The sequence below is a fragment of the Lygodium microphyllum genome, chromosome 15 (genome assembly GCF_053477565.2).
Source record: "Lygodium microphyllum isolate KBCC chromosome 15, Lygodium_microphyllum_v1.1.10, whole genome shotgun sequence".
NCBI classification, from domain to species: domain Eukaryota; kingdom Viridiplantae; phylum Streptophyta; class Polypodiopsida; order Schizaeales; family Lygodiaceae; genus Lygodium; species Lygodium microphyllum.
In genome coordinates this window covers 136,158,712-136,183,030 of record NC_141149.1, presented here as the reverse complement: position 1 = coordinate 136,183,030, position 24,319 = coordinate 136,158,712, and the positions used below count along the sequence as shown (strand labels likewise).

The 24,319-nt window shown below is 38.9% G+C and overlaps 1 protein-coding gene across 1 annotated transcript; it reads left to right on the top strand.

Moving 5' to 3' along the window:
- The first annotated feature begins 11,321 nt into the window (after window positions 1–11,321).
- On the top strand, window positions 11,322–24,319 carry LOC148025116 (rhamnogalacturonan I rhamnosyltransferase 4-like). Its single transcript, XM_087694828.1, has 8 exons — window positions 11,322–13,177; window positions 14,050–14,117; window positions 14,235–14,323; window positions 21,056–21,221; window positions 21,324–21,613; window positions 21,701–21,905; window positions 23,210–23,367; window positions 23,462–24,319. The coding sequence occupies exons 1-8, from the start codon at window positions 12,793–12,795 to the stop codon at window positions 23,679–23,681; spliced, it is 1,581 nt and encodes a 526-aa protein (XP_087550954.1). The 5' UTR covers window positions 11,322–12,792; the 3' UTR covers window positions 23,682–24,319.

Here is a 24,319-nt window from a genome sequence, read left to right as displayed (position 1 = left end):
CCTTCACATATTCTTACCTTGGATAAGTCTAACCTACCTATATACTTCAACATTCAATATAGACAAGCAGTCTCATATGATGTAGACATGCCTCATTCTTGCATGTATCGCATCTTTCCTTATATATATACTAGTGTTATGCGCATACTGAATGCTAGGCCGCTTTGTGACAATGAAGTGGCAAGCGAAGTTGCTGTGCTACTTAGCTCAACAATCCATTTCTCATCTTTCTCTCTCCTCTTTTCCCTCTCTATTTTTACTTTTTTTCTTTACTCTCTCTCTCTCCCCCCAATTCCCTATGTCTAATTTTCTCTCTTTCTCTACCTTCTATTTTAGTTTATTTTTTCTCGTCTCTTGGTTCTCTCTCTCTCTCTCATTTTTTTCTCTCCCCGTTTTTCTCTTCTCTCTCTCTCTCTCTCTCTCTCTCTCCTTTTATTCTTCCCCCTCTCTCATCTCTTTTCATTCTCTCTCCCTCTCCTCTTTTTTCTTCTTTTCTCTCTCTCTCCTTTTCTTCTCTCTACACTTCTCTCTCTCTTTAAATTTTATATTTCCTCTCTACATGTTTTCTCTCTCTCTCTCTCTCTCTCTCTCTCTTTTCTTCTTCTTCTTCTTCTTCTTTCACTTTCTTTCCTCCCCAATCTCTCTTAAAGTATGTAAATTTTATATTTTCCCTATATGTAATTCTCTCTCTTCTTCTCCTCTCTCTCTCTCTCTCTTTCTCTCTCTCTGTCCCCTTTTCTTCTTCTCCCCTTTCTCATAATTTTCATTTTTTTTATTCTCTCCTCTCTCTCTTTTAAATTTTATATTTTTCTCCTCTCCCTCTCTCTTTTAAATTTTATATTCTCTCTCTCTCTCTCTAAAAAAAAAAATTAAATTTAAAAAAGACTTTTCTCTTTTCTCTTTTTTCCCATCTCTCTTCCTATTTTCCTCTTTCTTCTTCTTCTTATTCTCTCTCTCCGCTTTTCTTCTCTCTTCCCCCTCTCCTCTCTTTTTCTTCTCTCTCCTCTTTTTTTAAAAAAATATTCTCTCTTTAAATTATTCTTCTCTTTCTTTTAAATTTTATATTTCTTCTCTTTGTGTTCAAATTCTCTCTCTTCTTCTTCTTCTTTTCTCTCACTCCTTTTTTTCTCTTTGTCTCTCCCCCCTTTTCTTCTCCCCCTCTCTCCTCTCCTCTCTTTTTCTTTTTTCTTTCTCTCTGTCTTCAATTTTATATTTTCTCTCTCTCTATAATGATCTTTCTCTCTCTTCCCCCTCTCTCTCCCTCCCTCTCCTCTTTTTTCTTTTTTGCTCTTTGTATATTTCTCTTTCAAGTATTTTTCTCTCGCTCTCTTTTCTCTCTATATATTTTCTCTTATCTCTCTATTTTTCTATTTTCTCTCTTTTCCTTTCTCTCCCCCCTATTTTCTCTCCCTTCCAAATTATATATTACCTCTTTGCCTCTTTCTTTAAGTCAAAAATTATATTAAAAAAGATTTGATTTAAAAAAGACTATTCTCTTCTCTTTCCCCCCTCTCTCAATCTTTTTCTCTGTCTTCTTCTTCTTTTTATCCTTCTTCTTCTTCTTCTCCTCTCTCTCTCTCTCTCTCTCTCTCTCTCTCTCTCTCTCTCTTTCAAAGTGTGTGAATAACTATGTTCGAAAAATATTTAATTAAAAAACTTTTAAAAATATTTAATTGAAATAAAAGTTTAAATTAAAATGTTTAATCTAACTAAGTGAGAGAGAGAGAGAGAGAGAGAGAGAAACTTTTGATTTAAAAAGAAATTTGATTTAATTAAAAGAGAGAGAGAGAGAGAGAGAGAGAGAGAGAGAGGGGGGGAGGAATTTATTTAAAAAGAGGAGGGGGAAAAGAAAGAGAGAGATTATAAGTGAGAGAGGGGGGAGAGGGGGAGAAGGGGCTTTTAATGAAAAAAGGGAGGGGGAAGAGAAAAGGAGAGATTACACGTGAGAAAGAGGGGAGGGGAGGGGGTTTTAATTGAAAAAGGGAAGTTTCAAATAGGGGGTAGGTTCAAGAAGCCCTGGAAGTTTAGGGCTTTCCGAACCTACAATTGTGTGTGTGTGTGTGTGTGTGTGTGTGTGTGTGTGTGTGTGTGTGTGTGTGTGTGTGTGTGTGTGTGTGTGTGTGTCCATCCAGTATTAGCATCTCTTTTGAAGGCCTTATGTTCATTTTGTGTTGTATTTAAAAGCTTTGCTGAATTTCAATAAGAAGACATTACATCTTGGAAAAGAAAACATTATAGATGCTAGCTTTCTCGAGTGCAAGAGTGTTGATCTTATTGAGATATAGAACCAAAGCTCTCTCTCTCTCTCTCTCTCTCTCTCTCTCTCTCTCTCTCTCTCTCTCTCTCTCTCTCTCTCTCTCTCTCTCGGCAAGCCTTGGCTATGTCTATATTTTCAAAACCACAAAAGAAGACCTTCCACTATAAACAACAATAAGTACACTTGTGTGCTTGCTTTCTTTTGTGAACATTTTACATAGATAAAAAAGCACCTTCTCCATTAACTCACATGCTATCGTACATTTCAATTGATGACTTCCATTTTTCTTTTGATGAATAATAGTAAAGGTGACTACATCAGCTAGCATGTAATATTTGGGCATAAAATCAAGTCCTTGTAAATGAGCAAAGCCAGGTGCTCTTATTTTACTTTTGGAATATGTAAGGATTCCCATTAAAGTTTGCTTAAATGTGAAACAAAATAAACCAATATTCTCATTAAAGCATTTCAATTGATGGCTCCCATTATACTTTGCTTAAATGTGAAAGGAAATAAACTAGGACTCTATATCATAATGTATGATTGTGCCAAGAAGGATGCAATGGGCACAATTAATGATATTTCCATGTGAAACTATTGCTCATTTTGTCTTTCAAAGAGTCTTGCAACCTTAGAAAAAATAATAAGATTAACAAGGATCGCAAAGCAAACAAATATGTGAAATGTGCATATTTCATTATAACAATCTTACTTTAGATTGAGCTAAAATCTGAGCAATGAGTTTAAATGAAATTTAGCAACCCACTAGTTAAACATTAGTCACATAGATGTCAAAACACGCACCTAACTATGTTGTATAGCAACACACATCCATTTTAGTTACATTATTGCAACAACCAAACTAGTTTCTAACTTAAATTGGGACTAATTTGCTTCTATTTTTGTGATACAAAAATCCAACAAACTTTATGGAGTTTTCATTCAAATAGTAGTGTCCATAATCTCCTCATGATGATGCATACAGATTTCATATGGTTAAACACACGGTGACACTCAACAAATCTTGATGAATGTGAAAGAGAATGTGAAAGTGAAATCTCCTTTTTCCCTTAAGAATTTGGTGAGTGATTTGTCCCATGAAACGTTACCTCATCATGACATCACATTCCCATCATGGCTCTTTAGCTTTTTGTAAGTTTTTAAAAAATCCATATGGTCTAAATGCACATATACCTAGTGCTTGATCCAATACCCAAGTTTTAGTATTAAAATTTTGGACATGTTTACATTGTGCAATTCTAAATCCATCCTAAAGCTCCTCTTGAATAAATTGCTTGTAGTTCAATACATCTTTAAGAATTCCTTCATAAAAGAAGAAAGACTATGCTAACAACATGTGATAATAGGAGTGTGCCATTTAAGTCATGGTTGACACCCTCGTGCTAAATTTATGGGACTATCATGTGTATGCTCTCTTTAATTTTTAAAAATCCAATATACAAAGAAGCACCTCGCTTAAGATATCTATGCTCTTCCTAGTACAAGTAATAGTTATTTGTTCACTTATCCAAAGCTTGATTTTGACATTAACTTTATCATCAAATTCTTCTTCATCCAAAAGAGAGAACAAAAGTAGTGCTTTGAAGTTGCCTTATGAGTGAAGGCCTAAATTTAATTGATGTTATGCTTGTTTTGGCTATTTTGCACCTTAAAACAAGCTCAATAATTATGTAGACATCTCTTGTTATACAAATGTTGTCTATTAATAATTTTCACTGATATTTTCCTTGACGTATCTGTATTTTCATATAGTTTGTAAATGGAAGATATCCCAACGAACTTATCCATCACATGAAAAAGTGGACAACTTGCTAAATTTAGGCCTTGACATCATTAGTTGCTTGGCTATAACACGTATTTTTGTTACTTTGTACTTGTTATACACTAAAGCATCTTTCGGTTTGGTGCATAGTAATGTGTCATCCTTGCTTCAAATGGAATCTTGTACATAGGAATAATTAGAGCCTTAACTTTATTGTTTCAATACAATGCATGAGTCCTAAATACTAATATTTAAAAAAAAGTATATGATTACTAAACTCCTTCTCATAAATACATATCTATAAAATGCATATAACCAAAATATGATCCTTTCTTCCACAAATATGACAACAGTTGGCAATCCCTCAACTCCCTTTTTCCTATGAATCTCCATATGTTTATTAGCCACAATACATAGCATTTGATCAACATTGTAGTTTAAGAAAAGGATGTTAGATTGAATAAGTGTGATAAGAGTGATGATAAAGATGTGTACTTCATGAAATATATATTGGATTGCATGTAGCACTCAAAACTAGGCCATTGATATCCTCAACTTATATAATGCAAAAATAAAGTGAGTGTTGTTTGAGTGAGACGTTTCAATTTTCAAATGCATACATGAAGTCACTTTATGCATTCGTATGCACCCGAAATACTATTTTTGACCATGCACATTATAGCCATCAAAACTACTAATTAGGTCATTGTGCCTGATGCATGTGCATGTGTTCTATAGCTCACACACACACACACACACACACACACGCGCACACACATGCACACACACACAGCTTTGCATCTTTAAAAGTCTTCAATGCTTGCACACTTACTATTTCTATTGCAATATATGTAGCCATGAGAATTGTGGATCTTCAAGTGTTAAGGATGCTAATGGGGTTCCAAGATAGCTTTTTTGCTTAGAGCATATTTGCAAAAATTTGCACGGGATTTTGAAAGTTCATGCAAAAGGGACTATACAAAGTTCCTATTGTCGAGTTTATGCACGATTCTCATAATGATGACAAGTACCTTGATTGATGAAGGCACTTGAAACCAATAGACAAAAAATAATAAGTCCTTGGCAAACGACTTTAGAACTTTGAATCCTCAACATGCGATCTTCTGAGGTTCATCAAGAGGTGAATGGCCTACTAACAAGTTTGTGTATAGATATTTTGATGGTTTAGGAAAGGTCCTCTTAGGACCAGATCACAGGGTTCCCAAATAGCTTTTTTGCTTAGAGTATATTTGCATAAATCCACATGAAAGTTCATGCAAAAGGGACTATAAAAAGTTCCTATTGTCGAGTTTATGCACGATTCTCATAATTGATGAAGGCACTTGAAACCAATAGACAAAAAATAATACGTCCTTGGCAAATGACTTTAGAACTTTGAATCCTCGACATGTGATCTTCTGAGGTTCATTAAGAGGTGAAGGGCCTACTAACAAGTTTGTGTATATATATTTTGATGGTTTAGGAAAGGTTCTCTTAGGACCGGATCACGGATGAGAGCCCAGAATGTGTAGAAGCATTGAAGAAGGTCCTCTCGGGATAGGATCATGGATGAGAGCCCACCATGTGTAGGAATGGTTGAAGTGTGCTTTTCACCCAGTTGAAAAAGTAAGAGGCCATCTTGCATGAGGATGTTGCTTATTTGAAAATTTGTATGCATGTATTATGTTTGAAATCATTACTAACCTTTATCGATTTTTTGGATTATTATTCATAGTAATGATTTTGGGTGTTTAATTTTTTATTGATGATTAAATTAATAAATTTGAATATTTTTAACAAAAATTTTGATAAATTGTGTTTTTGTATTGTGGTGCATTGCTTAGTGTTTCATTGTTGTATGCTTTCATTGGTTCATAACATATATTGAGATGGAATATTGTGGGGATAAAATGATGGACATGTCTTTCCATACATTGTTTTGAGGGCACCTACGGCTATCATGGACAACTGAAAATGTAAAAACATAGTAATGTGCAAAATAGTGAAGCATGCTTTGTATGCTTGCTTGGGCATTTCAATTCTTTTTGAAAATCAAATGCCCTCCTCGGCATTCATATTATCAAATGAAGTAAGCATACTTTGGAAAGGAGCCATGTTGCACCCAAATATTTATTGGATACTTGTATGGGGAGTTGGAAGACTCTATACTAGGAAGAAGTGAATCAAATGCTCAACACAACCTCTAGCACGAGAGATGAACTTCATGCTCTCCACAATGATATAGAAAATGTGATATGGGGAGATAACATTACAAGGGAGCCTCTTCAATGTGCCAAGGCATGTTATGCATTGTTTCTTAAATTGGCAAAGCACATGTGCATGCTAAAAAGGGAGGTTGGGGAATTCAAGATGTTCCACCATTAGAACATGCCTACTAAGAGGCTTGCATGTATTAGTGTTGTGTGCTTGCTTGTAGCTATGATGTAATGTGATTGTTGATATTATTAGATTTTAGTTTTAATATATTTAGAGTCTAGATTTGCTCATTTTGCTTAATATTTGATTGTCATTTGCTCACTCATGCATGCACAAATATGCCTCCCCCCCTCTGTGTGTGTGTGCGTGTGTGTGTGTGTAAAATTCAAAGTGATGTGAGATCATAAAGAATGTCGGTAGGGTTGTGTAAATAATTATGAGATGCATTATTGCTTTGTCTATCGAGTTATCATTTGAACATGAATTCATGTAGGAACATATGGTGGTTGCTATTGATGTTGGTCTTAAATGCGGTAAATTCACTTGATACACGATAGAATGTGTATTCATTTATGTTCTTCACAAAGGCCACCCTTTTCAACCTTATCTTGTACGCAATGGCTTTATAAGTGAGGAGCATGCTTAGAAATAATGTTTAGAGAATTCATGGAAGACTTTTAGAAACTACAAGATATAGATGCAGACAGCATGCAAGAGTTAGGACATGTGTGCAACTTATACAAAGGGGAGATTTGAGTTATGGAATTTTGGAAACATTACTTCCATTTACACCATTGCATATTTTGGATGTGCATAATGTTTTGTTGCTCCTCTCTTTTCACCATGCACAATTTTTTTTTGCTAATATAGGCACATTCTATGATTTATATGGCAATTTGCATGTGTTGTAAATGGGACAACAATTGCTAGGGTTTTCCTTGCAAAATGTTCATATTATAAACAACAAATTTGCCAATATGCAACACACACTCCTAGAAAACATAGGAAACTACAGTGACATGCTCATTGATCCATCACAACATGTATGTGCAAGTGGGGCTCAAATAAATGGAACCATTCTTGTGCATTGTAGTGACCATGTTGAAGTGACAACTTTTAATGGTGTGCCTCCATTGCAAATTGTAGAGAATTGTTGTCACATTGTGAAGTGAGAGATGTAAATAGATTACAAGGTGCCTTTGTTGCTTAATTAAAAACCGATTGGGGGAGAACAAGTGATTATGGATGAAAAAATGCATGGTTTTGAAAAGGTGGTACAACCTAATCCCTCTTTCTTTTTGTGAAATGGGAAATGGTGCTCCATTTTGTATGAGTTGCTTAAGCTGGACAATCGGCTTGATATGATTATATTGGTGTTTAAAGATGTAGAGGTGCTTTCAGTTTGGGAGTCTTGAATGAGAAACTATGTGAACATTGGAGTATAGAGGCTAGGAGTATGCATTCTCATACATTTGGTAAAAATTGTTATTAAAATGACAAAGTTAGTCTCCTATTATTGCAACAATTGCCTCAATATTTGCAGGATTTGTTGGATGGTTCCCATATGTAGAGTTGTGAATTTAAAGACAATATACAATGGTATAATAGTACACTTTTCTTTGTTTCAATAGGCCCACATGTAGATTAACTTTTGGATTTTATTAGGAATGTGTATACTTTTTGTATGCATGGTTCATTGTATCATTGTATTGGCCAAATGTTTGCATATCTTTGTGGCCCTGGTTTGCATGGCTATACGTGTATCACAAAGAGTATGAACTAACAAATTGATACATTGCTTGATAGTCTAATTATTGCAAGAGCAGCAAGAGATGATGTACAAATAAAATATCTATGCTTAGGCTTTTCACTTTGTTTGGGCTCTTTGTAGACAAAGTCATGCCCTGGACCTAAGGGTGAGAGTTGCAGAGAGTTGTTCTACCTCGGCACAACACTCAATGTGCCCATCAGGGATGAGATTGTTACAACAATGCTTGGGAATGGTGATGAGAATGAGCTTAATCATTGTGATATCCATGTCTTCACCTAAGAAGGGCACTGTGTATGGATGCCCAATTTGCATTGCGAATACATGCGCATGTTTTACATCTTACTTTTTCCAAACAGAGAAGATGCATTGCATACAAGGCTTCCATCAAAAGCAATGTTGCAAAGGATGTGCCCCTAAAGCAACAAGCAAAATAAAAAAAAAGTGTTATGCAAATACAATTATATGCATTGCCATCTTTAAGTGTGCAATGATTCAAATGCAAGCTTATTGCAACATGGCTAGATGTTGCAATAATTCATTGTGGATGCATATTATAACATTTAGTATTGCAAGCTTCTATGGTGTCATCAAAATAGTGAGCTTCATTTGCAAAATTGTATCAAGCATTGGGAGGCATGGTGTGTGGAGTAGACAAAACAAATGATCATGTAGCAAGGGCAAATGTCTATAAGAGAGTTATTTTACCATCCTCTTTCACAGGTGGCCCAAGGTTCATGCATCAATTGTATCAAGCTGTTATGGGTAGTGTGTGTACAAATGAAATGCTTAATCTATTTATAACATTTACAATTCTAGACTCTTAGTGAGGTTAATTAATCACTCTTGCTCTCATGCAAGATTGGGTCCTTCTAGCTTAGATTTTTCTCTATGTGATCCTAATTGGCCAAAATTTTGACAAGAGTCTTGCATGGGCAAATAGCTCATGAGCATCCAAACTCTGCTACTAAGTTTTTTCATATAGAGCACATAGGTTTGACAAACATGAGAGAGTTCCAAAAGAGGAGTCTGGCCTTACTCCCATACTGTATTAATTCTGGAAGCACCATTTGAACATTTGAAAACAAACCGCTATGGTATAAATATTTGTGCAAAGTTGCTAGCTAAAGAAAAATTATCTCAAAATATAAAAAATATGGACTATGTGCACTAATTCATGTTGTCGATGTATGATTGATGGGAAGTGTACAAAGGGGTATCTAAAAAGGTCTATTTATGTGACTAGTGTTAATGATACTAGTTGTCATGTATATAGGAGACATGATGATGACAAGATTGTGAACATGAAGTGTAACATCATTGATATCCTTGGATTATGCCCTACAATCCTTACCTTTCAAAAAAATACAATTCATGTATCGATGTTGAGATATGTTTCGCCATTGTAGCTGCGAAGTATCTTTACAAGTATATTTACAAAGGTCATGATCGAGCCACAATTAGACTTGCATTTGTGAGATTAGAAGGCAATAATGCAAACCTTTTAGTGGAAAGGAATGGTGATTTTGAAAAATATTGTTATGAGTGCATCTGTTGCCATACTTGTGATTACTATCTACATAATAAGAAGCTTGATGTTAAGAGATTGCAAGTCCATTTGCAAGGGGAGAATACAATAGTTTTTGAAGCTTGTGATGATGTACAAGATGTGACTGTGACCCATAATGCTAGAAAGACGTCTCTCATAGAGCGATTTTTGTGCAACCAAAAACATTTAGAAGCGAAATGTTATTATACCAAGACTTCCTTTTTCAATGGGTTTGGAGCACAAAGAAGAGTTTGGATAAAAATGAAAAAAGGTAACACTATTGGATAGATGTTATTTGTTTCTCCCACAAGTGATGAGTGATGAGTGAGACTATTTGCAAATATTGTTTATTGTTGTGAGAGAACGATGAGAGAGGGTGATATGCTGTTTATATATTGCAATAACTTTAGGGTTCATGGTACAATTAACAAGAAATGCATATATATATATATATATATATATATATATATAGAGAGAGAGAGAGAGAGAGAGAGAGAGAGAGAGAGAGAGAGAGAGAGAGATGGGGGGTGGTAAATACCATTTTACAAGCATTGTGATATACATACAGGTCTAGTGTAGAGTGCTAATTACTTTAAGGGTACTACACCTTTGTGGTTTTGATTTCCTGATCAGATATTTTTGAGTAGAGAATCATTCAAAGTGCAAAATAATACATTTGGTTGAAGTCTCGATGAGGGATTGGATTTGCAATATTCGCATGACGGATAGTTTTGGATGGGGCACATCCCCTGCCTAGGGTTAAAGTGCATGCGCAAGCCACTAAGTAAAAGCTAGGACTCTATTGAGGGTGGATAGTGCTTTTGGCTACACACATGCCTTGACGACCAATTTGATGTGCAAAAGGAAGGGGGGGGGTTTAGTTGACATTGGTTGTCCAATATTGCGGGTCCAATCCCTTGTCAACATGCTAGCCAGAGGCCCCTTCATTTTGCACACCAAATTGGCATTCGGGCCTATGTGTAGACCATGCCAAAAGTGCTGCTTGCCTCAATACAATCTAGGCTTTTACTTAGGCTGATTACACACCAAATGGCAGATGTGCATTTTACAAGTATTAACTGATCAAAGTATTTGGGGATTGGGCATCCACAATCGTTTACACACTGGAAACAACTTGGCTTATTATTTTCCTACTAAACAGGTGAACTTCTCACCGACTTTTGGATGGGGAGTCTCCCTTGCTGTCGAGTTTGTAAAGTGACGAACAAGGATGCACTTTTTGCATTTGCAACCAATCAGAAAAACTATAAACACAGTATTCTTTAATTTTTTTGTAAAATGTATCCTTTTGGTGTGGAAAGGCTTTGTGCCCATGTCCATGGCAGGCTTAAGAAATTGCATGCCCACACTATCATTTGGTGTGTAACCAACCTTAGATACTGAGCGGTGCCAAAATGATTCAAAGGCCTCGGGCTTGCCGCTTGCCCCATTCACCGTTTGTGGGTGGAAATGTTTCTGTTGGTGGGGGAAGGCCGCCCATTTTCGAGTGGGTCTACAGCCATTCAATTCACTTTTCCTTTGACTAATGTCATGCGTCCATGTAAGCATTACGCCCCTGGCCCTTTTTCTTCCGAATCGGAGAAAGCGTATTGAAAAGGCGATGCCACGTAGGACAACGGGCTGGCGACTCGCGAGTGGCACACTGGCAGCTGTAGAAACGCAAAGTTATAAGACAGCCCGTGAGAGAGAGAGAGAGAGAAAGGAGCAGGAGCAGGCAGCAGCAGGTGGTGAATCGTGATGATGAGAAGGGGGGCGTCACAGACTCACAGGTAAAGAACAAGAAACGATATTTTGAAAACATATAAAAAAGCAGCGAAAATCGAAAAGAAATAGACAAAAGGGCGAAATGATATAGCGAAAATTTCTTTACGTTGAAAGCGTTAAAAGTATTGCAGGAAGAACAGAAAATGGAAAGAGAGCCAATGAGAATTGGGAGGAAAAATGGGGAAGAGGCAAAGAAATTGCAGAAACTACGATCAATGGAGAGAGAGAGAAACGGAGAGAGAGAATGAGGCATGAGAGAAGAAGAGAAAGAGACGGGAAGAAGAGAGAGAAAGAGGAAGAGGCGTCACGCGAGAGAAAGAGAAAGAGAGAGAGAGAGAGAGAGAGAGAGAGAGAGAGATGAACAGAGAGGTGCATTTACAGAAGTGGGAGGGACAATGGGAGTTCAAAAGAGAAGAAGAGAGCAAAAAGGTGAAGCGCATTGAACGCCACCGACAGCATCATCAGCAACAACGACCTAGGTACCAGTGACCACACAGCAGCAGCAGGAGAAGCAGAGGCAGGCTGCAGCACAAGCACAGCTTAGAAGAAGAAGATAATAAGAAGCACAGAACTTCAAAGAAAGAAGAAGAAGAAAAAGAAGCACCGGTGATCGTGATGAGAGCCAGACCGAAGAAGCAGATGAAGAAGGCGCAGATAGGAAAGAAAGATTCAAGAACCTCTCGTGAAGCCCTTGACAAGGATATAAGAAGACTAAGAGCATCGGACGTGCCACTTACGCCTGAGAGCAGAGTCTTATAAAGCTTGCCATGAAATCTCATCATTATCATTATCATTATTTATGAAGATGAAGACGATGATAGAGGATGGTGATGGTGCCTATCCTATTCATTCATTCCCTCCCTCTCCCTCCCTCTCTCTCTCTCTCTCTCTCTCTCTCTTGTGAGTCTCTGATCATATATTCTCTCTCTTTTTCTCTCCACCTCTGATCACACATGTTCCTAGGCCTCGAAAGTCCTCTTCTTCTCTCTGCGGCTGTGCATTGTATACGAAAAGCAAGCAACTAATTCAGCTTAAAGCGCATTTTTATTATCAGATATTAACCTCGGCCATGGCGAGAGGAGCACATTCGCAGATCCCCAGGCTGCCATCCGCTTTCTGCTTCTTCCACCTTTATTACACTTTTTAACAGGCCTGCTCTTCCTTGTCTCTCTCTCTCTCCCCCCTCCCTCGCATTGTGTCTCCGTGTACAAGAGGATTTTATGTGTGTTCCCGTGCCCCTTCCCTTCCTCAGGTAAAATGTCGCTTCTCTGAAGCTTTTATCTACCCCCTGACACCCCCTTTCCTTGAACAAGGAGGCAAAGCACAGTGTATCTTCATCGACAAGGAAGCTTACCACCGGAACAAAGAAGCACCATGTGTTAAAGAAAACACTCAGTTGCAAGCTGCATTGACCTACCTCCCTCCTTCCTTCCATGGGCAAGCTCTCGTCCGCTGCCGTCCCATCTCCATCCCCGCTCCGCCATTCGGCCACCAAGGGTTCCATGGCAGCAGAAGCTGGCTACGGTGCTTCCTTATCCAAACGCTTGAGAGTAGCACGTGCTCTTGTGTTTCCCCGCTCCAGAATGCAAGTGTGGCTCATCCGGCTGAGCACTAGCATCCTGGTGTGGACATGCTTCCTGCAGCTGCTGGCATTTGGGGGTCAGCTATGGCAGCCTTATCACATTCTGCGCAGAGGCTGGTATCCTTGCCTACATGATCGGCACGATCATCGTGAATTTGCTTCTGACATGCCCCGGGAGGCTTCGGATCTAACATCCACTCACTTGCATCAGCAGCTAACCCAGCTGCCTCCTCCTAGTAAGTGTCTCTTTGGCATCTCATCAAGGCCTTTCGTCTGCACTATTCCTCTCTTCACAGCTTTGAACTGCGTGGCACATTGGAGTTGCTCACCAAAGGAATACTTATGGTTGATTGATGGCGTTTTGGGTGCACGTTCTTTGCAGCTGTATTTTTCCATTGCATCCATTTAATACATTGACATTGATTTAAGCAGACTACAATCTGAAGATCTTGCTCTTCTTGTTGCAATGCATGTTTGTACTGCAATACAGTTATTGTACCCCCTTTATGCTGGTTCATACAAGCCATTTGCATCTTTGGTAGCTGGGAAGTGAATGGTAGCATCCGAGCTTATTTAAGCTAATTGCATGTGTATGTGTGGTTTTGCATGTATTAGAGCACCAAAAGAATCGGTGCGTTAGAATTGTACTTCTCCTTGAAGCCCTATATCACGTCATCCCACATTTTGAAAAATTTGTGAAGAAGGATTATGTAGAGACGGTGCTTGCCAGAGTTATTTGTATGTACATTGACAACCTTCCACAGTACAAACTATCGTGAGTCTTTTCTAGATATCATCTTAAGGTGGCCCATAAACTGGTATATTCATTCATACGAGCAATCTAAGCAATTTGGTATCACCTTCTGTAGATCATATAAGCGGTGCAAATGCTCATTTCAGAAACCTCTTTTGATATTTTCTCATCTTTTTACCGGAAGATGAGTCGCCCAAAAAGTTGTCAGATCACAGTTTTCATTGATTTGCTTCTTCTCTCAAATCACTTACTCAAGCGGGAGGATTGTTTTTAGACAAGAACTATGCATTTTATGTTTTGGAAAGTATATCTATCTATTCAATGCTTATCAGCATATAATTTTGGTCTCTCTAGGAGCATACACAAACAATGGCTATCTACTGGTTTCCTGTAATGGAGGGCTGAACCAAATGCGTGCTGCGGTAAGGTTGGACAAATGACCGATTCACGTCTTCTTTTCTTAAACATACATTTGAGGTCTACATTTATGTGTACACGGGTGCTAACCTTCTGTGACCTTGTTCTTCCTGCAAGTGCAGATTTGTGACATGGTTGCAATAGCAAGGCTTCTGAACTTGACTTTGGTTATTCCCGAGCTTGATAAAACCTCTTTTTGGGCGGATCCAAGGTAAGTTCTATTTTGGATTTCACAGTCACTATATCAAAAGTCATTCATGTTATAAACAGTATTAATTTGTACTGGAGTCATAAATACAGGGAGCTTCTGAAATGATTTTGGAGTTTCATACTATCTGTGAGGGCTAGTTTGCCAAGTAGAAGCTATTTGTTATCTTGGGAGTGCCAACCTCACTGTTGCAGAAAAGCACGTACCAAATGTGAAGTCGAAAGCAGCATTTTGTGCTATTTGATGTTGCAAATTCTCTAGCAGAGAGTACATGATTAGTGCAGCTAGAGCAATACTTAGTTTAGAGAGATTATAACTGATCGAGACATTTTGTAAATTGATTTTGTTGAAGACTATTTCAGGGCTGATACGTTCAGGATTGGATATTTCAAAGAGAATAAAATGAACTGAGGATGTAGATCATGTGAAGCATTTTGGGAGCTTGTTCTAACATAGGCTCGTTCTGAGGGAGGTGATTGTACCATGTTCATTGACAAGTAACGAAGTCTAAAAGTATCAGTTAAAGAGAAAGAGGGATGTCCCAAAGGTGATCTCCTAGTGGTTAAAGCTTGGGTTCCTAACTGTAAGGAATTGGGTTCATGTTGCTAGTTGCACTATTGGGTGGAACGCCTACATCCACATGGTGAGATCACTCGGTCATTCTCCTTGGCAGGGTCTCCAAGGAGGAGGATCCAAGTGTGTTTGAGGTCTGTTGTTAGGGTGAGCAACATCAAGGCATCCATACTTGAATACCCACAAGGGGGGGTGCCTTCTTTCAAATATTTGTCGAGTGAGCAAAGCAATAGCCACTCCTAGGCACAGATACAAAGGTCGCAAGCAGATGCCTTCACAGTGTTCTTGGCAAAATTTCCTAGTAAACTAGGTACTCCCTATAGGTAAAGCATGCGAAGGTATTATAACATGAATAGAAGAAAAATGAAAAGAGCAATAAGCATTCGTTGGATCGGGAACTTAATGCTCAACATGTTGTCACAGAAATGTTGATCTATCCTCATCTTAATTTTGAAGGTCATTTGGAGCAACCTCATGTAGAATGACCATTGAATGTGCCATTGATGTGCATAACTTGAATGGCAAATGACATTCTTCATGGTTACATGCACGAGGAAGTTTATTTAACTAAGCTATTTGATTTAAGGTCAAAGGGCATGATTACAAAGATTGTTGCTCCCAAAAAGCATTTTTTGGCTTGATGGAGGCACACCATGTATGGTATGAAACAATGTATATTTGATTCGCCTTAGTTTATATTGGCAATTGAGATCTTCTATGTATGCAAGGGTAATGAGGATATCTTGATCTTGATTTTATATGCGATGCCATGCTTATTTCTAGAAAAGTGGATGTACAAACTTCTAAGAAAAGTTGATGGCAACGTTGATCTATCCCCATCTTAATTTAGAAGATCATTTGCAGCAACCTCATGTAGAATGACCATTGATAGTGTTAGTGTCATTGATGTGCATTACTTGAATGGCAAATGACATTCTTCAATGGTTACATGCACGAGGAAGTTTATTTAACTAAGCTATTTAATTTGAGGTCAAAGGGCATGAATACAAAGATTGTTGCTTGCAAAAAGCATTTTTTGGCTTGAAGGAGGCACACCATGCATGGTATAAAATGATGTATATTTGATTTGCCTTAGTTTTACATATTGGCAATTGAGACCTTCTATGTATGCAAGGGCAATGAGGATATCTTGATATTCAATTTATATGTGGTGTCATACTTATTTCTAGAAAAGTGGATGTACAAACTCCTAAGAAAAGTTGATGGCAACGTTGATCTATCCTCATCTTAATTTAGAAGATCATTTGCAGCAATCTCATGTAGAATGACCATTGAAAGTGTCATTAATGTGCATTACTTGAATGGCAAATGGCATTCTTCAATGATTACATGCACGAGGAAGTTTATTTAACTAAGCTATTTGATTTGAGGTCAAAGGGCACGAATACAAAGATTGTTGCTTGCAAAAAGCATTTTTTGGCTGGGAGGCACACCATGCATGGTATGAAATGATGTATATTTGATTCGCCTTAGTTTTACATATTGGCAATTGAGACCTTCTATGTATGCAAGGGCAATGAGGATATCTTGATCTTGATTTTATATGCGATGCCATACTTATTTCTAGAATGAGTGAATTGAAAATGGCAGCATAAGGCTAAGCTACGACAAGCTTTTCATAGATTAGGTTGTTTGCATCGTTCCTTGACCATCTAGATTTGCTTAGGTCGAGGGGGCATTATGATGGGATAGCTTGAGTTCATTAAATTGGTTTTGTGGTGCTTTTAGATGGAAGTCTACAAGCTAGTGTTTACTTTAATAGAAGGAAGGTTTAAGTTTTCTATTGACAATGTGGTGATGTCACATTATACTAGCAAGCTGGGGATGCTTAGATGTCCAAGTCATACAAGGCCAGACCTACAATATACAATGTCACCCTTAATCAAATTTGTGCATGGATGATGGCCCTTAGTTAAAGCATTCACTATGAAATACAATGATGATCTCACGCCTCTCCAATAGGATGTGATGTGCACGTATCAAACAATAATGACACAGAGGTGGCCTATACATAGTAGAGAGGCAATAAATAAATCGAGTCAGCCAACCATAAATGTAGGTCGTCCAAACTCTCACATACAATGAAATGCACCCAAAAAAAGTACCATACATCAACCGGGATAACATAGTCATCTTCTTCCCTCCTAGTTCCAGGTGTTGCAGCCCATCTCCACACCCAAGTTCCTATGTTCTTGTTCTCTTTTTACTTCTTTGTGTTTAGGGTAGCTATATTACTTTGCTTCCATTGCTCTCACATTTCTTTGACTACTATTGTTGAGGTCAATATATGCTCCATTTTGCTGCTATTACTATTTGGCTGGCTAGGGTGGATCATTTATCAGCTATGCGACAATTTTCAATTGCTGGGCGGCTTGTCTAGCCATGTTTAAACATGGATATACCTTGTGTTTAGATCAGCGTAGATGTTTTCTCAGCTGTTGGCGTTTTCGCCAAGTTTGTAGCTGTTTTCACTTTTTTTTGCAGGTATCAACCATTTTCCGGCCTTTGTTCTATACTTTTTCTGATATCTAGGCCTTATCTACATACTTGAGGGAAGGTTCACACATGTCGATTCCCACTATACTTCACGTCTTGTTCCTTTCTCTTGTATTCAATATGAACCAACAACTCTTGCTTGAGCTGTTAAACTCATGCTATTGGGCTAATTAACCATAAGTGCCCCATGTATTCTCTCTAACACTCATCTTCTATGCATATCATCTATCAATAACTCTATGTTGTAACATTGATGACAAGCTTAAAGACAATGATTATTTGACTTGGAGTATGGAAATGAAAGCATGGTTTGTGAAGAAGCATCTTTGATACATTATTTTAGTTTCTGCCTTGTGTTCCTAAATAGCCTCTCCTCTTCCATTTGATTGGGACGAGGATAATTATGAGGAAGTATTCTTGGTTCCAAAGCATACCCATTGCTGCTTCGATGTGTGTTGAAGGAAGTCCTACTAGCGGTTACCTTATGTGAGACATCTTGTGAGGTGTGCGAGAAGCTCTAGCTTACGTATGAGACTTTGTTCACCATGAGGCTTCTTACCCTCTGCGATCAACTGCAATATATTTAGTTCTAGTGACTAATGTGATTGAGTTATTCATTCTTGGAGTGACATAGGCCCGAGATTAGCTTCGCAACATGCAATTTACTCTACTCAAAGCTCATTTGGCAGGGACTCTAAAGTTTGATAGTGTGGCAATCGCCTTATGAGCCCAAATATCTTCATTTCTTGCTGGTTTCCAACACACTACATCATGCTACTTGAGCACCAATTTGACTTATGATTATAGGGGAGGTTGCCATCTCTTTTGATGGCCCTCATTCAAGTGCCATGGCTACTTCAAGGAGGGGTTACATGCATAGGAAGAAGAAGGGTTAGTGCTACTTTTCTGGTAAGAAGGGGCACCTTTCCAAGGATTGCAAGAAACTAGTGGTGTTACAAAAACAGAAATAGAAGGAGAAGCAGAAGAAGAGCAAGGACTCCTCCCATTCTTTGTCATCCAAGATTTTTGACTCAAATTTTGACCATGTAGCGAAGGTCATAGTGGCTTTGGAATTGTACTTTTGATCCTAGTGGTGTCATCATCCCTCATGGCTCTTCGGTGCTAGAGAGGGGGTGTGAGCAAGCAATGGTGGTGGGGCATGGTAGCCTTATGTTAGGAGGATTGTTAGAGCTCATGTGTGAGTTCACTCATGCTTGATGGGTTGGGTGCTTTTGTAAGGATTTTAGGCATTATATTTTCTTGGCATTTTATACAGTCAGTAGCATTTAATGCTAGCCAACCAGCTTTTGGTTATGGCATATTTTAGGCTTATTTATTCATTATTCGTCAAGTGGACTTCCCATTGGAGAGAGGAGCCAGTACTAGTCCCCATATAGCCAATGACTCACTATTGTACGTGACTATCTAGTGTTTGGTATATGGATTCCATTTCTTGAGCACATCTTTGAGTCCTCTTCTTTTGCGGCGCTCGTTTGTTTTCTCTCTCTTGTCTTGGGTTTAGTAGTTTATTTTACCACTTGTTTATGCTTCCATTACTGCATCGGGCGACCTGTAGTCTTGATGGCGGTAACCTCATACAGGACATCTTTTGAAGTACAGTCAAAGCTTCATATGTTGTACGAGGCACCTTCCACCATGTGTGGAGTGACCCTTTATGAACAGCTTTAGCACATGAAATTTAAGTATAAGGACATTATTCAATCATTTTTGCTCTGTGTTACACAGATACAAGACCAGCTTTGATACATGTAGTTTACCTTTCTCGAGGCATATCTTGTGGAAACGTTACTCTACAAGCTCCCTTGGAGTTTAATGGAGTGGCGCCTGCGTTGCAGGTGCAAATATCATCTATACCTACGAGGTTCACACATATGTCCTCAATGTTGCTTGAGCACAAGGCATCTTTGTGTTTATAGGGAAGGCTTCTGTCTCATTATGAATGTTTTAATGAGGCCTTCACAGCTTCAGAGAGGGGTGACAGGACGAAGAAGTTGAAGGCCAGTGTTATCACTGTGGCAAAAAAGGCCATTTGTGGAAGGATCTACAAGGAGTTAGTAGCCTCGCGGAAGAAGAAGAAGATGACGTGGTGTGTAGACTCCTCCGTTGATTCATTGTCTTCCTCAAACTCAGACTCGATCCTCTAGCCAAGGATAAGTACAAGATGCGGAAGGGATGTGCTTGTTTAGATTAAGGAAAAGGCTTGACTGCCCCATCTTGTGCTACTTTCTAGTCCAGGTGATGCGGTCATCCCTTATGACTCTCTAATGCCAAGAGGGAGTGAGATGGGGCAACCAAGCCTCATCTATATAGGTATACATGTGCGCAGGTTCCAGAGAGGGACATTCTTGATGCATTAGCTGAAGTCTGGCAAGTTCAAAACTTGGAGTTGGGATTGATATCCCGATTCATGATGAGTTTGTTATTTGATAGAGAGCAGGCTTGGCTCCTAGTCTTGTGTTCACATGCGGGGGCACTTTGGTGTTTTGGCCAAGGGCAGGGAATCCATGGTTACGTATGTTTAGTGGCATTTTTTGACAGGATAGTCTTGTGTGTTACTGCGAGACATTGATGATAGATATAGAGACATGCTATGGTTCTTCTCTATTTTCAAGAGCTGGTATGATTGACATCGACATTAGGTTCTCTTTGAGGCACCTTGGTGGTGGCTTGATCACCCATTGCTTATGTATCCATGGTTCTACTCTGGTGGTTCTATGTTGCATGGATTGTGATAAGTCATTATCATTGTATTATATCAGATCACCCATGATCTGAGAAAGGATGTTAGTAGGATTGTCAGCTCACGTGCGAGTTTGTGCATGCTTGATGGGTTTGGCACTTTTGTATGGATTTTAGGCATTTTACTTGCTTGTCATCTTATGCGAGTCAGCCAGCATTTAATGCTGGCTGACCAGCTGCTGGCTATGGCATATTTTAGGCCTATTTATTGTTGTGCTTCTCCTCCTCCTCACATATAGTCATGATCATTCTTCAAGTGGGCTTCTCGTTGGAGATGGGAGTCGATGCCAATGTAAATGCAGCCAATGACTTACTGTTGTATGCAATTGTCTCATGTTTGGTATATGGATTCCATTTCCCGAGCACATCTCTGAGTTCTCTTCTTTTGCAATGTTCATCTGTTTTTTTTCTCTTCTAGAGTGTGGCTTTCTACAGGCATTGATGAAGTTTGGCTGATTCAAATCATTTAGTTGGTTTGCCTTTTTGGGACATGTTAGAGGTGAGATAGATAGTGGTCTTGGCGGTGGCTTGATCAACCACTACACAGAAAATGAGACATGCAATGTAGAACACAAAAAATAGCAAAGTAGTTAAAGATCAAGAACTGGTAGATGCAATTGGAAGCATTACATGAGAGCAATGTTGTGATATTCAGCCCTCTTCATTGGCTTTACAAACGCACCATTCTGTTGGACTCGTCTTTCAAATCCAGCTCCCTCGCACCTCTTTTTAGACCTTCCACTCAGAATGTATCAACAAGCAACACTGAGCTCTATGCTTAGTTTACATTTAAACGGTCACAATCATGTTTCGAATACTTATAATATGTATATGACGTGTCACATATTGCAGACATAATATTAACTAAGCCTATGCTTTGGCCAGTGACTTTGGAGATATATTTGATGTAAAACACTTTATATCATCCTTGCGAGATGAGTTACGCATAATCAAGGATGTTCCTGAGAAGTACCGCTCCAAAGTCCAGAAAGGTTCCATTTTGTCTTTGCCTCCAGTCAGCTGGTCAAATGAATCTTATTATATCAATCAGGTAATATCAGGGCTGCTGATGGTTTTGCACGTGAAATATGTTGTCTATCAATGTATTTTGATGGAGTGCTAATTAATGGACTTGAATGTTTGGAGCTCGCAGATACTTCCTTTGATTCGGAAGCATAAGATTGTCCGCTTTAGTAAAACAGATACGCGGCTAGAAAATGGTGGTCTATCTCGTGACATGCAAATGCTCAGGTGTCGTGTAAATTATAGAGCGCTGCGGTTTACTCCTCATATTGAGAAACTGGGCCGGAAGTTGATCCAAATTTTGCGAGCCAATGGTCCATTTATGGTACTACATCTGAGATATGAGATGGACATGTTGGCCTTTTCTGGTTGCACACATGGTTGTACAGAAGCAGAGGAGGAGGAACTCACTAAAATGAGGTCAAGAGACTTTTTTCTGATTTATAAAGATATGCAGCTAAGGCTGACAGGTGTTTGGAGTCAGGACTAATATAACATTGCTTACAGATATGCATACCCGTGGTGGAAGGAAAAGGTTATTGATTCTGAACAGAAGAGACTGGATGGTCTTTGTCCTCTTACACCAGAGGAGACACTGCTGGTTTTGAAAGCTCTAGGGTATGGCAAGGAAACCCAGATATATATTGCTGCCGGAGAGATATATGGTAGTGAGAGGAGAATGCAAGGGCTTCATGCAACTTTTCCCAACATTGTAAGTGCTCGCTTCCCCTAATATAATATCATGCTGAAAAGGTGCCAATGTTTTCTTACAGGTGGCATGTGCTCCATGTTTCTGTTTGTCTCTCCCAATTAAAGTTGTAGTTGCATTTATCTGAATGGGTCATACTCAAAGATAATCAAGGCAGAGTAAATCCAACAGTGTCTTGCCTTGAAGTCCATCTAGCTATCTTTCATAAAGGATGATTGGATTTTGTCTATAGTAGCAGCTCATTGTCGATCATTTTACCTAGCATCCTATAAAATCTAAGATCCCTTGCCCACCTGTTTAAGTTTATGCAAGCTGGCAAGGACTGTCACCTATCCCTTTCGGTACACTATTAAGTGAGAAGGGAAAGGGATGGCAGCTTACTGTCAATCAGGAGTATCCAGGATCCCATACAACCAGAGATCCTTTGTCTATCTATTTTAGTGTATACAAACTTATAAGGACTGTCAGCCACTTCTTTCCCCTTTTCTGTAGACTATTAGGTGATAGCATTGAATGGTCCCATGGGCTCTGAGGTATTGAGCAACCGTGTCAAATGATTTTGATTGCATTACTGAACTTGAAGCTCTGGGTCACAGCTCTCTAGAAAATCAACTAGAGATTGTTGGTTGACTGGCTGTACAAGTATACAAGGTTTCCTCAAGAGTGTCACCAGTATATGCATATTCCTGGGTGTAGTTTTCGACAACTCGAATTGTCACGGCAATTATCTGTTATTAATCATGCTCATATCCATAATCATCTGAAAACAGCTTACAACCAACTATTAGGTACACAAGATGGCAATGTGTGGCAGAAGTGCAATGCAGCACAGTGTTTGATGAATTTTATGTTATTCGGACCTCCAAAAAGTAAGTGACTGACTACAAAGGCTCAAAATTGGAATGTGTATGGTGTAACAATAGACATCCAACATGTAGATGTGCCTAATCTGTCTTCTGTGATGGCCTTTTTGCATGTATCTGTAGTTTAAGACTACTCAGGCTACAGGATGCGTGAGCCACAATTTAGTTATCATTAGAGCTACAGAGTGTGATATTCTCTAGAATTTCCCTTTGCTCAGACTTTCTGCGATATGAAAAACAGGTTTTTTTTGCACATGTATTACGTTATATTTTGTGTGGAAATTGAAAAACTCCACCTACTCAAATAGGAAAGAACAGTGCAACATTTTCATCAGGGGCAGCTAGTTCTCTAGATAGAAGTTGAACAGATATACTCAACTTTTCTGAAGGATTTCAATTCAAACCTTGCTGGATCTGATTTGAGTTTGCTCACTGTCTTTGCAGGTTCGAAAAGAGAAGCTCCTCAGTTCGAGTGAACTAAGTCATTTTTTAAACCATTCTTCTCAAATGGCTGCTCTTGATTACTTGGTTGCAATTGAAAGTGATGTTTTTGTGCCGACTTATGATGGAAACATGGCCAAGGTTGTGGAGGGGCACCGGAGGTAATATCTGACATAAGATCATGACTCGTCGGCATGATTTCACTGAAAACTTATGTTTGCTTGAAACTTTATGTTTGTTTGCTCACATATGCAGGTATTTGGGATACAGAAAGACTATCCTCTTAGATCGAAGACGGATTGTTGAGCTTGTTGACCAACACAGATTTGGCTCATTGCAGTGGGATCAATTCTCTGTTGCAATACAAGAGGCACATAAAAATCGGACGGGTGCTCCGTCAAAGCGCAAAGTAATATTCGACAGACCTAAGGAGGAAGATTATTTCTATGCTAACCCACATGAATGCCTTGCATAATTGCTTTTCTTGGTGTCATTGGTGCAATGCCATGTTTCCATAAGATTGGAGTTTGCATAACAACAGTCTGAAAAGCAGTTTTATTGGACTCCTGATCACAAGTCAGGAGCAGAGAATGGTGGACTCCAATTAATTGCCTGCGGGCAGGATGAGCTTTCCTTTACACCTCACTATGAGCACGCTGGATCAACTTGAGAGAATCTTCTATACTTGAAATTGTTACCATGCTGTAATGGAAACAGATGCCTTGGATGGGAGAGCTCGATTTGTGGCATGAAGCAGTGATCTCACGCTTTTCTCTAGCCGGTTCTATGCGAGAGGGAGCAGCCATGTAATGTCCTTGAATAACAGGTGGTAGCATTTATCTTGTGATGTCCTTAATCCATGTCCATGGCATCACAGAGTGGCTAGTGAGCAAGTCCGACCTGCTCATTCATCTCATGTATATGAAATTTGTTCCATTTTTGAGTTTCAAGTCACTTCGTCAGCAATAAAATTAGCTCTCCCCATTTCAAACATGGATTCTCTGGAACTTATCTCAATGCTTGGACCCGACCAAGCCTCTCAATCTCTTTCATGATCACAATCTCTCTCATTCTCTCTCATGATCACAAACGTGCTCCAATCTCTTTCAGTGC

What these genes read in the sequence shown, in the direction of transcription:
- LOC148025116 (XM_087694828.1), top strand. Translation starts at nt 12,793, where the DNA reads ATGGGCAAGCTCTCGTCCGCTGCCGTCCCATCTCCATCCCCGCTCCGC. An exon ending in AATCTTATTATATCAATCAG is followed by an intron (nt 21,222 to 21,323) that starts GTAATATCAGGG and finishes TGGAGCTCGCAG; the next exon opens with ATACTTCCTTTGATTCGGAA. An exon ending in GAGGAACTCACTAAAATGAG is followed by an intron (nt 21,614 to 21,700) that starts GTCAAGAGACTT and finishes CATTGCTTACAG; the next exon opens with ATATGCATACCCGTGGTGGA.